This window comes from Oryx dammah, unplaced genomic scaffold (genome assembly GCF_014754425.2).
Source record: "Oryx dammah isolate SB20612 unplaced genomic scaffold, SCBI_Odam_1.1 HiC_scaffold_18, whole genome shotgun sequence".
NCBI classification, from domain to species: domain Eukaryota; kingdom Metazoa; phylum Chordata; class Mammalia; order Artiodactyla; family Bovidae; genus Oryx; species Oryx dammah.
In genome coordinates this window covers 9,065,903-9,082,208 of record NW_024070202.1, presented here as the reverse complement: position 1 = coordinate 9,082,208, position 16,306 = coordinate 9,065,903, and the positions used below count along the sequence as shown (strand labels likewise).

The 16,306-nt window shown below is 39.9% G+C and overlaps 1 protein-coding gene across 3 annotated transcripts in view; it reads right to left on the bottom strand.

Moving 5' to 3' along the window:
- Window positions 1-13,624: 13,624 nt before the first annotated feature.
- CDK14 (cyclin dependent kinase 14) overlaps window positions 13,625-16,306 on the bottom strand; it is a 557,423-nt gene continuing 554,741 nt past the window's right edge. For all 3 annotated transcript variants that reach the window (XM_040260248.1, XM_040260249.1, XM_040260250.1), the window contains one exon: window positions 13,625-14,744. In XM_040260248.1, coding sequence (XP_040116182.1) covers window positions 14,629-14,744 — 116 coding nt within the window. In that variant the 3' untranslated portion in view covers window positions 13,625-14,628. The remainder of the gene's footprint in view (window positions 14,745-16,306) is intronic.

The following is a 16,306-nucleotide window of genomic DNA, read 5'->3' as shown; positions in this document are numbered from 1 at the left end:
ACTCATTGGAAAAGGACCTGATGCTGGGGAAGATTAAGGACAGGAGGAGAAGAGGGCAGCAGAGGATGAGATGGTTGGATGGCATCACTGACTCAATGGATATGAGTTTGAACAAACTCTGGGAAATTGCGGGCTTCCCTGGTGGCTCAGATGGTAAAGAATCTGCCTCCAGTGTGGAAGATCTGGGTTTGAGCCCTGGTCGGGAAGATCTCCTGGAGAAGGGAATAGCTACCCACTCCAGTATTCTTACCATGGAGAACTCCATGGACAGAGGAGCCTGGCAGTCTACCATCCATGGGGCCACTAAGAGTCAGACACAATTGAGTGACTAACACTTTCACTCCCTTCTTTCACTTTCTGGGAGATTATACATGACAGGGATCCCTGGCGTGCAGCCGTCCAAGGGGTCGCAAAGAGTCGGGCTTGACTTAGTCACTCAACTAAAACAACAACAAATAAGCAGGGAGGGAAAGACAGAGTCTGTTCTCCTGAAAGAAGCTGAATATATGCTGAATCTTCTCAGATGGCTGTGCAGAAAGTCCTGTTGAGTCGTATAAATGAGCCGTGTAAAATGGCCTGATGAGTTAATACTGAGGATCAGAGCTCCTCCATCATCTAAGGTCAAACCTAATGCATCTAAGGCAAGGGGAGAAGAGGCCGACAGAGGATGAGATGGTTGGATGGCATCACCGACTTGATGGACCTGAGTTTGAACAAGCTCTGGGAGTTGGTGATGGACAGGGAAGCCTGACATGCTGCAGTCCATGGGGTTGCAAAGAGTTGGACACGACTGAGTGACTGAACTGAGAATGTGTCTCAAAAAAGGGAAAGCTACAGCCTCCCAAACTAATATACAGCAAAGGTCCTTTAAGAATTAGCCTTCTAATCATCAAGGACATAGATTTTAATGGCACTCAACTGTAATTTCCAGATGACATCTGTGGGAACGCAAGAATTGGAATTTTATCCATTGTACCCAGAAAAATGGAGATAGTCAATTAGATAGATAGAACTGGAATAACTTTATAGAGCAAAACAAAAATACTACAGTGAAGAGTAATATATTCAAGGGAGGAGAAAATGTTACTAGAATAACTAGCATGTCAGAATTAATGCATAACACGATGGGCAGAGAGTAGTAGCTCTCATACTTTTGGGTCTTAAGGACTCTTTATACTCTTGAAAATTATAAAGGACCCCCACCACCACCACCCCGTGAAGAGCATTTGTTTCTATGGATTTGTTTACCACTTGTTGTTATTGTTCAATCACCAAGTCGTGTCCAACTCTTCTTGACCCCATGAACTGAAGCACACCAGACTTCCCTGTCCCTCACCATCTCCTGGAGTTTGCCCATGTTCATGTCCATTGTATCGGTGATGCCATCTAACCATCTCATCCTCTGTCACCCTCTTCTCCTTCTGCTTTCAATCTGTCCCAGCATCAATGTTTACCATATTTGATATTAAAATTAAAATTTAAAAATATTTATTAATTCTTTAAAAAGAACCTAAAAGCATGTTACCATAAAACACTATTTCAATAAAATAACCATATTTTCTGAGCAGAATTAGCAAGAGAGGTTACACTGTTTCATAATTTTGCAAAACTTTTAAATATCTGGCTGAATAGTAGACAGCTGGGTTCTCATAATGGTTTCTGCATTCAATCTGTTCTATGATATGTTATTATAGTAGAAGCAACTGAAGAAAGCATGGCTTCTCACAGATAAGTAGATGGAAAAAACAGAAGTATTTTAATAGCCCTTTCAGATCATTGTGGTTATATATGTTTATAATATAATAAAACCCATTCTGTTACTTTAAAATCAATTGGTGTCTTTTGTACTTTTAGCAAACATTTTATCCATGCAATGATTTTGCACAATTGTGCATTGGTCATTTGGAAAGTACTGATTCAATAATTTATCTAGGTCTTTCAATTGCTGACACATTTCACTATACAATATCACAAAATCACATTTGCTTATTTCACCACCCATTTCACTGGAAAAATGTTTGGAAAGATCTCAAGCTCATGGTAGCAAATAAAGTTTTCTGTGATTTCCCCAAATCCTAATTTTCCATTGGAAGCTTTAATTTTATCTTAGGCAGCAAATACTATTGGTTTTCTTTGGGTGACAGATTCATTTTTGAGAAAATGTCTGCCAAATATTCCAGTCTGAATAACCATAACCAGGAACCACCATCAGTCAGTCATCCATTAAAGTCCATGTTTTCAGGGAAAAAACAGCCAGTTTCCCTTATAACCCAAACACCTGCACCCCAGCTTTTCCTTGAGACAACCAGAGTAATTAGGTACACAGTGGAGATGGTTTGTGCAAACTTCCCATTTAGACACACTGAATATTAAAAATTCCTAGAGAAGGAAATGGCAACTCTCTCCAGTATTTTTACTTGGAAAATTCCAAGGACAGAAGAGCTTGGTGGGCTATACAGTCCATGGAGTTCCAAAAAGTCAGACAGGACTGGGCACACACAAAAAATATTAAAAATATATCTATTCAAAGGCAGAGTTTTAATAAAATGAATCATTTTTATTGTTTCACCAAGAACATTATTAAGTGAAACTGGGCTTTAAAAACAATTACCACTGTGTGACGGTAGAGAAAACAGTATCTAGGAAGACAGTTTGGTGCCACTGCCTAGATTCATGTTAAGAGCCAGTGGTGTTACTTCTGTTGTTTTTGCACCATTAGTGCAAATGCCAACACAGTGCAAAAGGCAAAGACCATCTTTCATTATCATGAAAATAGTTCTGACCCCCAGGAGGCTTCTGGGGATCCCCAGGGTATATGGACCACAGGAGAACTGAGATAGAGAGGACAATTATAAGGATGCCATTTCTTGTCTTTGGAACTAGAAAACTTATCTAAGAGGAATCCACAAATCTGATGGTGAAACCTTCAACAACAAGGTCACTTAATCCACAGAGTTGTAGAAAGATTCAACCAAGAAGCCGACTCATTGGAAAAGACACTGATGCTGGGAAAGGCTGAGGGCAGGAGGAGAAGGGGACGACAGAGGGTAAGATAGTTGGATGGCATCACTGACTCAATGGACGTAAGTTTGAGCGAGCTCTGGGAGATAGTGAAGGACAGGGAAGCCCAGCGTGCTGCAGATCACGGGGTCACAAAGAGTAGGACACGACTTAGTGACTGAACAGCAATAACATGCAGGTACAAATAAAAATCTTTATATTTTGCTCAAATAAAAGGATTCAACAAGGAGAATGATAAATATGACATCAGTATGTATCAGATATTATTCTAGTTGATGGAGAGGAGATTAACTGAGAAGAACGCAACAAAGTGGAGAGTCTCAAAGTCTGTGAAGGCAGAGCTGACGTTGGAAGGCCAAGGTGAGGGCAGAGTACGCAGAAAAGGGTGAGAAGTGAGACCAGACATGAGCAAACGCCGCCATTCCCCTCCAGCTCTTCATGGCCAGATGTCTTTGGCTGGCCTGTCTTAAGAAGTAGTAAGGGCACCTTACTTCAAGCTTCTGAAGGCTGAGAAGTCCTTGGGAAGACAACTAGACCCAAATCTCCTGTTAAAAAAATTTTTTTTATAATCTTTTCTCTCAAAATAATTGACTTATTCATATTTCTAATAGATCTGTCAGTCATTAACAAATTGAGTTACTATGGAAGAATAGAAAATCTTAAGTTTAGATGAACCATTTCAAAAATCTTTTTTTTTTTTTTTAAAGGCCAGATCCTGGACCACACAATAAAGCCCCCAAATGAGGGGATGAGTGGATTCACACTGATGTTTAAATTTTTAGATTTGACAAAATGTAGGCAATCTTGACAGCTATATTCAGTAGCTTAATGCTAAGCTTTTTTATGCTGAATACAGAACAGAATGAATTTTCCACCAGGGTTTCGACTAGGAGGTTTTAGGATTCCTATTCATTTCAGACAGCAGTCTGAAGCTGCTTGATAAAACAAGTACTGGCTATTTCGTAACTGCCTCATAAAATGTCCCAATATTTAAGAGAAGAGAAAACTCAAGACAAAAACATTTTGAAAATATATGTTGTAACCAAAATCTGGAATGCTAAGTAAATATCCTTTAGTGTTCAGCCAGAAAGACTTGCAGCTGTGGCATCTGTTGCTTAAAGAAATACAGAGAAGATCTCCATGTAAAAGATAAATGATATCGCAAAACTTTCTTATCAAAAGCAAATACATTTTCTGATGCAATTTATGTAGGAAAAAGCTTTACACTAAAGCCCATTTAATACACAGTAAACTACTGGAACCTTTAAATCTGGCATTTGGTTTGACTGCATGCTAGGCAATTTTATTTTCTGTTTTGCCACTACACTCTCTACAAATTGCAGATTAATTCTTCCTATAAGGACACCTTTTAATTTTAGCTTTGTTTTTTAACTATGGCTACTGGTAAGTTGTTGATTTTATGATAAAATATCAAATTATAGATTAACTACAACTAGGCAGGAATGAAACTGGAGAGCTGTTCCTTTAAAAAAAAAGAAAGATAAAAATTTCAACATTGGACCAAAATATGATATAGTCATATTCTAAAATATACATATATATTTTAACATGGATTAGATCTACATCTCCCAAAGGGCAAACACACTCTTCTGTAAATGAGATTGCATGAGAATCTGGAACCCGGTTTGATTTGTGCAGCCTAGCTAACCACTGAAGATAAACACCAAGCCTGTTATAATTCCATATGCAACTGAGCTAGTCTTCCACACCAGCAGAGGAAAAAGAAAAAAAAAAAAATTCGTCTTATTTTCTAAAGTTGCCTATCTCCATCCATTTCTGTGGAATTGCCACAACTGCCCAAATAAAACATTTGAGAGTATGTCAGCTTTAATTAATGTAACATGACCTGATCATTTCCACAGTTAAGAATAAAGAAGTTTGCATTTTTTAAATCCAAAGCTCAACCTGGAGATTATGCTAAGCTGCTTCATTCATAGTCCACACTCCTCGGCTCATGTCAGAAGGACAGCATTTGTCCCCTCTAGTGATAAACAAATTATACATGAAATCAATTCCACTTCACAATCATTTTCCCTATTGGGTATTATCTTTCCTTCTCTGCTCCCTCCAGTTAAGCCCGCATCCTGTAACTTGCTAATGAGCTGGGGGCTTTCTGTTCCAGGTGGCACCCCCTGCCTCGAAGTCATGACATTTCCCATTTCGAATGCTGCTGGCATTTTTCGACAGCTCCTGCTAACTAGCCTTTTTGACCTGCGCTAAGAGGAACTCATCTGATCGAATCCTCTAACCTGCCAATCATTCCAGCAAATGATCTTCACAGTCACTCCCAAGGCAGGAATGGAGGAAAAAAAAAAAAAAAAGGAAACGCAAGTGAGAGAATGAGGGAGTAGGCAAGCGGCTGCCTCTGCAGCTACCTAATGAGAATACTTTAAGTCTCTGAGGCAGCTGAAACACTGAAAAACTGGTGGGAAAATTAGGACACAACTGAATGCCTGGCTCTGTAATTACTGATTTCTTTCCATCCTGAGATCATTTTGAGAGCAACACCTATGAGATGTGCCAATTTCTAAAGAACACAAGAACACCCTACCTTACACTGAGAAAATAGATGTATTTCTCCTGCCACTATCAATATGCAATTCTCATAATCCCATTCTGTCAGACAGCCTCCTTTGCAGAATTAATCATGTGCTATAAGCTCGTTAAACGTGCATCTGTAAACTAAGGATGATTATCATGTTGGCCACAGTGAAGAAAGGACCTCTTTTTCTTCTTCCCCAGGCACATTTTAAATGTTGCCACCATTTAGGGGGGTGTTGATTTTCACATGTTTACATAAAAACAAATAGGTGTGGTGAAGGCTGGCATTGGGCTCAGGGAGGATTTAAGACTGACAACGTTGGATAATCTGGACATTCTTGATTTTAAAGGGAGGTAGAATAATTTTTTTTTCTTTCCAGATTTTTCTTCCCTGGGCATAATCAGTTTATTAAGTGGGTTCCCAACACAGAGAATAACCCAATTACTTTGGGAAAAAAGATCCACTATGTGGATCTTTGGTAATGTATCATAATTCTAGAGATCTTGACATGAAGTAGATTTGTTGACCAAGGAATGATACAATATAATTACATGTTATCATTACATCATTTACTTAATAATGTAAAATAAATACTGTACATGATTTAACTGTACATGATAATCAAACATCTTTCCCCATTTATAACAATTAGGCCAATAGCCCCATTTACAGTAATTATTATATGTAATTGAGGGCATTTTACTAATTGCATTGAAAATGATAATCCAGAGCAATTAAAAATCCAAGGGCACTATACATAATGCAAACTACATTAAAAGAATGGTGATAATTTAAAGGAAAAAAATTCAGCCAAGTATGGAAGTTAACAGCACAGTATTTGACTCCATGCTTGGCATACCAGGTAGTATTTATTCTGAGATAAATTTCCATAGATTTCTCAAACTTCTGCATTGTTTTTGTTCCCGAACTTGTGCACTATTTTATCAGCTGGAGGAGTTATCCTTTGTTTAATCTATGACGTTATCCTAACAATTCTAGGACTGTTGACAAATTATTCCATTTGGCTGGGTGAGTGTACAGAGTGTATGTGTTATGTATGTGTGTGTGCGTGTGCGTGTGTATGTGTGTGTGTGGTAGAGGAGACAGCTATCCTAAATTCCAAAGGAGACCGCTACATTATTCATTTGCACAACCAATTTGATGTTCTTAAAAGCTTTATTCGCTGAAGCATCTCAGAGTTTTGCAAACATTTTGTTAAATATATTTGTAATAATTTAGCTACAATGTTTAACGTTGTAAGACTTGAAATCCATTCAAGTTGCGTTTTCATCACATTGGCTATCTGTCTAGAATTTTAATGTGTCTAAGGACCGAGTCCCTGGCTTTTGTCCCAGGGCCCCAGTGTCTATCCCTCCTCGATCCCACTCCCATTTCTTCCCAGACAAAGCTCGTCTGTGAGGAGTATCTCAAGAGTGGTGAGCATTTGGGGACAATGGCAATGGTTTCAAGCTTTTTTTTTTTGCCTTCCCTTCTCAGCACTGTCATTTAGACACGCGCTCAAATGTCACCCCAGACCATCGGGCCACTTCAACTCAAACGGCCTCCTTTTATGCTCAGACACGTCTTAGAGCATCTGCAGACCACAAAGACTGTCTAGTGGGACTCAGCTGCTCTACCGGTATTAATAATACAATACAGGGCACTTAGGGCACAGACAAGTCCCTCTGTATCCCAAACTCATAAGAATCCACATTAAATGAAGGGGACAAAGAGAGCACCTGAACTCATTATAACTCCTTGTTCTGTGTGACAGTTAACTTCATAATAGTTTGGCCAAGCAGTCCAAACTAGTACTTGCTAGTAGCCTTATCACATCTTGTGCCCACTATTTATAAGAAAACTTCGCTCATATTATGCTGCTGGCTAAACAGTCCCTAAGAAATTAATTTAGGTTTTAAAAAGAACAGAAGACGCAAGTTGCAGTGCTATTCTCACCACACCCCCCTCACCCATCCCTCCAGTCCTCAATTTGAAAGCTCATCTGACCTGGAAACACTGAATCACAAAAACATAGTCAAGCTTTGAGCCTCCATGGGCTGATGAACCAATTCGTGGAGCATCAGACCAGTTTCTTCTCTTCTAGCCCTTTCGCATTTAAAAACTCTCAGTCAGAGAAAGGAAAGGGAAAAGCAAAAGCAAAAACCCCTGTATTTTTAAGGTAAAAAATATTAACTCTGAATTCTCTGTGTTTAAGAAAAACATTTAAATGTTTAGAGGTCATGGAGGATCATGTGAAGAAAAACTGGTTTAGAAAAACAATGTGGATGTGTACACATCTGTGTATCTGTGTGAGAAAGAGAGGCGAGAGAATGAATGTGATACAGCACGTGGAGTAAGATGCAAACATTTGGGGAAAGCGGGTGATGAGTATCAGGCATTCTTCGGACTTCTACTCCTGCAACTTTTCTGCAAATCTGAAAACATGTCAGTACAGAGAAAAATATATCCTTTAAAAAATGCACTCTGGATGCACGAAGCATGATACATTAAACGTTCTTTTCCTTCTGCTTTGTGACAATCCCAGGACATAATTAAGCAGATTAGATAGTAAAGGACTTTGGTGAACCCATTCACAAAGCTGATGGAGCGTCGGGTACAGATCAGAGGTGAGCCAAAGGAAGAGAGGAGTGGAGAGGCAGAGAAAGGAGGAGAGAAGAGAAGAGAACAGACAAGTATCTGCAGATACCCCTTAGCCTACTATTTTGCATCAGGGTTCAGAGGAGGTAATAGACTCCCTAGGGTAGAGGAGAAAGTAAGGAAAGAAAGGTGGAGTTGGGATGGGGAAAATAAACCACATCCCAGCCTTCTCCCAATCAAGTGTTTACAAGTGTAGTCTGCATCTGTGTGGTTCGAAGCACTGTCAATTTCCTGAATAAGATTTCTTAATCTGCAGCAATGAGGCGGTAAAGACAAAAACCAGGGATTCTTTCAAATGAAACCTGAGAGGAAGACTTAGGCTTGTTTCCCCCTATGCCTGTTATTTCCATAACTATTGACACAACAGAGATAAAACTGTAGTTGTTAGATAGGAAAAAAATTTGCAGAGTCATGCAGACAAGAACAGTTCTTGCAGGGAAAAAAAAAATCATAAATCTCCTTGCTACTGAAAGAAAACTAGATCCAACACTTGAATTTCTTATACTGTGATAAGTACTGCTGCTGCTGCTGCTGCTAAGTCACTTCAGTCGTGTCGGACTCTGTGCGACCCCATAGACAGCAGCCCACCAGGCTCCCCTGTCCCTGGGATTCTCCAGGCAAGAACACTGGAGTGGGTTGCCATTTCCTTCTCCAATGCATGAAAGTGAAAAGTGAAAGTGAAGTACTAATGGCTGTTATCTCCTTTTGTGTCTATCGTTAAGAATATGCAGCTTGGCTTAATAAGACCTTTAGTCAAAAATATCATACGTGAGACTTCCCTCGTGGTCTGGTGCGTAAGAATCTGCCTTGCGATAAAGGGGACATGGGTTTGATCCCTGGCTGGGGAACTAAGATCCCGCATACCACAGAGCAACTGAACCTACTCACCGCAACTAGAGAGTCCCTGAACCACAAGGAAAAGGTCTCACACAACACGACGAAGATTCCTGCATGCCACCACTAAGACCCCATGCAGCCAAATCAGTCAATCAATTGATTAATAAATCACACTTTGAGGGCATTTTTACTCCATTAAAACTGGAGTTTCCCTCTATTTTGTTATTATTTGCTAAGTCATGTCTGACTCTTTGTGACCCCGTGGACTGCAGCACGCCAGGCTTCCCTGTCCTTCACTCTCTCCTGGAGTTTGCTCAAACTTGTCTGATTTTACCCTTGATAGAGTACAGACCAGGCCAAGCGCCTTCTGGCTATACCTTTCCTAGAAGGCTCAGAGGCTGCCAAGCCCAGAGTCCTCTTCTGAGGGGCTGTTTCAGGAATGGTTGGCCACCCATCAGCTGTCCAGACCCACTCAACAGCCATGCTCTCCCTCCATGACGAGGGTGACACCAAGCAGAGCGGCTCCAGAGGAGGGTTTGAATCTGAAGGAAAGAGTTCGGCAGTAGGCTACCCCGGAAACAGAGAGACAAGGAGAAGCGAGGTGTATGAAGAAGCAGATGGGTTATAAGATACAGAGAAGATTAAAGCACTGTTACTCAATGCAGAGACACAAGAGGTCACAGGCTGGCGGAGAGCGAGGGGGCCATTTCTCCAGGAGCGGGTACCAGAGTTGAGAGGGTGGTTGAGTTTGATGGCAGACCAACCACAGCTCCTGTCAGATCCTGACCTGCATTCAGTCTCGTGTGAGGTCTGCCCGTGCAGCTTCTCAGACTGTCCACCTGTTCTTCCTTACTTTCCCACACAATCTCCACCGAGACCACAGTCAACCGAGGAAACCTCACCACGCTTCCCTCCCTCAGAGGATCCCCACCCATGCTTCTTCTCAGGGGCTCCTGTCCCTGACATGGAACGTGTCACCCAATCATTCATCTCCGTCCCTCTCTGTGTCACCCAACTTCTTCCTCACTTGAGTATTTCTCTTTTTCAAACATTCTGAGCTCCTCTGAAGTCATTATGTTCTAGAACTGAAATATAATTTTACTGAGTGAATTCAGTTTAATTTCCCTGATTCCTCTTCACAAAAGCAGGCAGGAGGAATGCCCTTCACCAGTGCTGGGCAGCAGAACCTTCTGTGACGCTGAAAAGGTCCTCTCTCTGCCTTGTCCAATATGGTGGCCCCTGGTCGTGGGTGGGTATAATGGGCACTTGAAATGTGGTACTGCTTCTGGGGGTACAGAGTTGTAATTTAGTTTAATTTTAATTAATTAAAAAAAAACTTGAGATAGATAGGTGCCTAGTGGTTACCTTGTTGGACAGCACAACTTTTATTAATAAAGCACAACTTACTAATTTTCCTTTAAAAAAAAAAAGAAGGGAAAGGAAGGGATAGGTTTTCCCATTTTGTCTTTATCCAGTCCTGACCCAAATAAGTTAATTACTTTACTTTATTAATGTATAATTCTTAAATATTTACTGAAGAGGTCATAATATGTGGTTCAAAGGCTACCTGCATTAACATTCTCTGGGGTTCTAAAATGCAGATTCACATACCCCAGGAACCTAGATTTTTAAAAACTCACTAGGGAAGACATCCCTGGTAGCACCAGCAGATAAGGATCCCCCTGCTAATGCAGGGGCCTCTGGTGCCATCCCTGACCTGGAAAGATCACACACACCACGGGGCAACTGAGCCTGAGTGCCCCACCTACGGAGCCGGTGCACCCTGAGCGCCCAGAACCCGTGTTCTGCAAGAGGAGCCACCGCAGGGACAGCCGTGCACCACAGTGAAGAGCAGCCCCGGAGCACCGAGCCTACAGGAAGTCCCCAGGCAGCAAGGAAGACCCCGTGTGGCCTAAAGTAAATAAACAAGCAAGCAAACAAATCAGCTGGATGTTCAGACAGCGATGCCAAAGAGTCTAAAGCACCAACGCATTACATTTTGTTTGGAGTTTGGTTAAAAAAAAAAAAAAAATCCTTGTTTTAATCAAAATTTTTGAGCAATTTCTGCATCCTACTGTTTACCTGGCCACCTGCTTTAGGAAATTATTGCTTGAGGACTGAGTCAAAGAGAAAAAGTCTACTACATTTTTTCTTCCATTTTCATTTCATACTTACATAACGTTGATTAGCAAAGATATATACCAAAAGCAAGGAGAGCATCACCAAAATCTGTGTGTAGTTAATTCTTGCACCTGAACCAAATACAGCTTTTGCACACACCAGACAGACATTTGTATATTTATTATGAATTTAATAGGGTTTGAAGACCAGTGGATTCATTGAAAAGAGGTGTTCCATAATGAGCATATACTACTTCAGGAAAATTATAAAACATCTGTCTAAAAGATCAGAGACCATTCTTATCCCTTGTATTCGGCAAAGGGAGAGCAGACAGAGTGACTATGTACGTCCTGTCTCAATTTAGAATGACTGGAAAATTGAGCTCAGCATGGGGTGTATTTGGTAATGCTGTGTACAAATATAAGTGATACTAATGGGTGTGATAGTCAATATAGTTTCTGGTTTTTCCCTTGGGGAACATGTCTATGCACATTTAAGGTGCTCTCAGACTTTAAGAAAATCCTGTCCTTCCATGCTGATAAAAAGATGGGGACAACCTAGGCAATCTGTGGTCTATGCACATCTTTAGAGGATAACAACTGTAGGAAGCACAGGATTTTGATCATCCATTGCCTCCTATCCCATTTTTAAACTTTGGGGCATGTGGTTTTCTTTTCATTTCATTTGGTTACAAGACTCTGAAACCAAAATTGCTTTCTACTGCAAAGAAAAATGCTCCTCATTAGCTTTTCCAATAAGGCCAGTTTATGTAAATCCAGAATTATTAACTAAATGACTGAAATGACCTTAGTATGCAAGTTTAGAAATAGTTGGGCACTGTGGTATAGGAGGAAAACTAAGACTTGAACTCCTACTGTCCATCACTTCAAAATCAGAAGTGATACCATGCCTTTTCCGTATTTACCTCTGTCTAACTCCCCAAAGAAAGGTAGTTAAAATGTTAGATTACAGTCTGAGCCTCTGTGAGCCCTCAACCTCTTCCCTCTTCCTCTTTTTCCCAGTCTCTCTAAGGTTTATAAAGAATTGGGACATTTCAGGAAAATTTAAGATGTCACAGCTTGCTCTAAACAATTAGTTCATCAACATCAAAACCTAGGGAAATATATATTTTCTTTACAAATATCCTTATTTATGTAGACTTTTGACTCTATAATGTCTGCAATATAGACATTGATATTCAGCTATTGATCAGAATCAGCTCCTCTATGCAGGATGTCTCAGGCCAATATATAGGCTATGTTATTTAATCTCTAAGATAAACCCATTTGATTAATGTAAAACCCTACAAAGGCAAAAAATTAAAGTGATTTCTTTCTTTTTTTTTTTTTTTGCTGAGAAAACTCTTAAAACCCAACTTCCATGCAGCTTTTCTGAGAAAAAAAAAAATTAGATGTTTCCTCAATATAATGTTGAATCAAAATGAGGCATTTGGATTTCAAAGAAAACAACAAAGACGATAATAATATTAAAGCTTTAAAAGTTGATGTGAAAAAGACAAAATTCACAGAGAACATATTTGTAGTATTATTAGATAATTCTAGAAGAGATTCTAGATATATTCCGGAATCTAGTTAAAAAAACATACTACAAAGAAAAATCATCTTTGTAATGGCTTTTGAATACCGATGACTAGTTCTGAACAGCTCTTCAAAATCGCTTTTTGCTTAGCAATTTTTGAGACCTTATGGAGAACACTTCTGTCCAGTGAGCTTGATTTAATTTATATGGAAAAGCTGACCTAAAGCACGTACTAGCAGTTTTGACTGGCCAGGCTCAGCTCAGAGAGACCTCCAAAGGGCACAGAAAGGATACAGCCTTGAGATGGAAATTCAGGCTTGAGAGAGAGAGAGTGTGTGTGTACGAGGCAACAGCACAAATGAAGTTCACTTTTTGTTTTGCTCTACTGAATTAAGGGGTTTATAAAGCCAGGGGCTCTCATTATGGTAATGCAGGTTAAATACTTTAAAAAGCATCTGCTATAGCCCTCATGAATTAAAACCATTTTCAGAACCAGCGGATAACTGGTCAAAAACGCAGCCCCACGCTTTGTCTGACCAATTGAAGAGAGACTGTAAATGCTGCTGGGCAAATAAAGCTATGCTTCTTGGTAGCTTTTTATCCAATATAGAGAAATAACCAGAAGAAGGAAGAATATTACTCTTATGAATGAATTGGCAAGTCTACTAGTAATACTTTCTGACTGGCATTTATACACCATCTTTCATCAATCTGGGAATCTACTCTCCAATCATTCATAAATCACCACCAAACTCCTGAGAGGCCAAAACTGACCCCCACATTCATTGAGAGTCCTCAAAAACTGAGTTCACTGGTATAGTCTAGTCACGCAGTAGACAATGTGGACAATTAATGTTCTGATAGTTCAGCCTGTTAATATATTTCAAATTAAGAGTGAGAGGAAGAAAGAGCAGCTCCTGCAATACTGTCTGTATCTTTGGATTCACTGGAACATTTAGTGACTGAACAGTGACATGAGCAAGTAACATATGGGCCAGCAAATAAAAAGCCTTCCCCACAAAAAAGCTGATTCTGTATACATTTCAGAATTATGTTGCATTAAACAAAAAGGTATATATCAGCATAAACCTCCGAATAACCCAGACATTCCCAACTGGCAATAAAGACACAGCCTTTTCAGAGGTTGCCTATGCTTGTTTCTATAATTCCTATGTGATAACCACTGGGACAGTCTGATGCCTAGAGATTGTCTCGTTTAGGTTCTACTTTCCATCTGCAGAATAGCAAAGGTCAAAGTCAGAAAGCGGGAAAAGAAAAGGTTTGCCATGATAAGGATTATACCAGGGGCCACGCAGGAATCAGAAGCGGGTGAAGTGACCCAAATGGCCACTAAGCAAACCTAGGGAGCCCATGTCCTTTTCAAAGGAGGTAAACAGTTCAGCTATACACACAAACTTCTGGCAGGAACGTGAGTGCAATATTGCTAGAGCTGCTGATTTTTTCAAGAAAAGCCAGAAATCTAGACATTGTGTAAAATTACCCAATTTTAGAATGAGAGCAACCAAGGGGGAAAAAAATTGCATGGGCCATACACAGTAAGGCTGTGACTTAGATATCCTCCAAGATTAACCATTTCTAACCTCAGTGAAGAATGTGTGAGTAGGGAAATGATTTGCTTATGACTAAAATGGTTTGCCTATGCCTATATACATAACATACCATTTTGGTCAGAATCCAGAAGGTTGTCTAAAAATATGGAAATGACTTCAACTTGTAATGAAGGCCATAACGAACATAAAAGAGTCACTAGATAGAAAAAAATAAATCTGAAATATTTCATTTGAAAGACTGACTTGGTGTCTTTTCACAATTATTTTCCAAGTAGAGTTGATCATCCTACCTGTGCTCTCTTGAGAATGCTGTGCACATCAGTGCTTGCTATTTGGTAGACTTTTGCCATAACTATTGTTTTTCCCAAAGGTCCTCATGCTTTCTCCGGCTTCCGGTTGCAATCTTACATTTTGGACGGTAAAAATAGAAGACACTGTGGACAGAATAAAAAGTTTCCATTTATATATTTATAATCTTCTCTTTCAAAAAGTGAAGTAGAAATGCAATGCTGGACATCTAGTACATGAAACAAAATGTATACATTGGTCTTTGAAACTATCAAGTCGTCACAGCCACACACATACACACAGATTTACACACATATATGACAGGACAGTCTGACTTCCCCTCCAAAGCACAGCTCAGTTGATCTCTCATATTTCTCTGATCTAGAACAATTAGCTTGAATTTGGAAATGAAATATGTTGCCCTTTCTTTGTGCTGTTCTTCCATTCATTGTTTGGAGAAGTATCTATTGAGCCCCATACTGTTTTAGGCTTTCAGAATCCTGTAGTGTATAAATCAGAAGGAAAAGCAGCTCTGCTGTTTGTAGACTTCATTTAGGGGGAAAAGATGATAAATGGGCCTTAGGAAGCATCACTATGAACAAAGCTAGTGGAGGTGATGGAATTCCAGTTGAGCTATTTCAAATCCTAAAAGATGATGCTATGAAAGTGCTGCACTCAATATGCCAGCAAATTTGGAAAACTCAGCAGTGGCCACAGGACTGGAAAAGGTCAGTTTTCATTCCAATTTCAAAGAAAGGCAATGCCAAAGAATGCTCAAACTACCACACAATTGCACTCATCTCACTAGTACACTAGTAAAGTAATGCTCAAAATTCTCCAAGCCAGGCTTCAACAGTATGTGAACCATGAACTTCCAGATGTTCAAGTTGGATTTAGAAAAGGCAGAGGAACCAGAGATCAAATTGCCAACATTCGCTAAATCATTGAAAAAGAAAGAGAGTTCCAGAAAAATATCCAGTTCTGCCTTATTGACTATGCCAAAGTCTTTGATTGTATGGACCAACAACAAACTCTGGAAAATTCTAAAAGAAATGGGAATACCAGACCACCTGACCTGCCTCTTGAGAAATCTGTATGCAGGTTAGGAAGCAACACTTAGGAAGCAACAGACTGGTTCCAAATCGGGAAAGGAGTATGTCAAGGCTGTATATTGTCACCCTCCTTATTTAACTTATATGCATCATGAGAAATGCTGGGCTGGATGAAGCACAAGCTAGAATCAAGATTGATTCCAGGAAGAAATATCAATAACTTCATGCAGATGATACTACCCTTATGGCAGAAAGTGAAGAAGAATTAAAGAACCTCTTGATGAAGGTGAAAGAGGAGAGTGAAAAAGTTGGCCTAAAACTCAACATTCAGAAAACTAAGATCATGATATCTGGGCCCATTACTTCATGGAAAATAGATGGGAAAACAGTGGAAACAGTGGCAGACTTTATTTTCCTGGGCTCCAAAATCACTGCAGATGGTGACTGCAGCCATGAAATTAAAAGACACTTGCTCCTGGGGAAAAAAGTTATGACCAACCTAGACAGCATATTAAAAAGCAGAGATACTACTTTGCCAACAAAGGTGCATCTAGTCAAAGCTATGGTTTTTCCAGTAGTCACGTATGGATGTGAGAGTTGGACTATAAAGAAAGCTGAGTGCCGAAGAATTGATGTTTTTGAACTGTGGTGTTGGA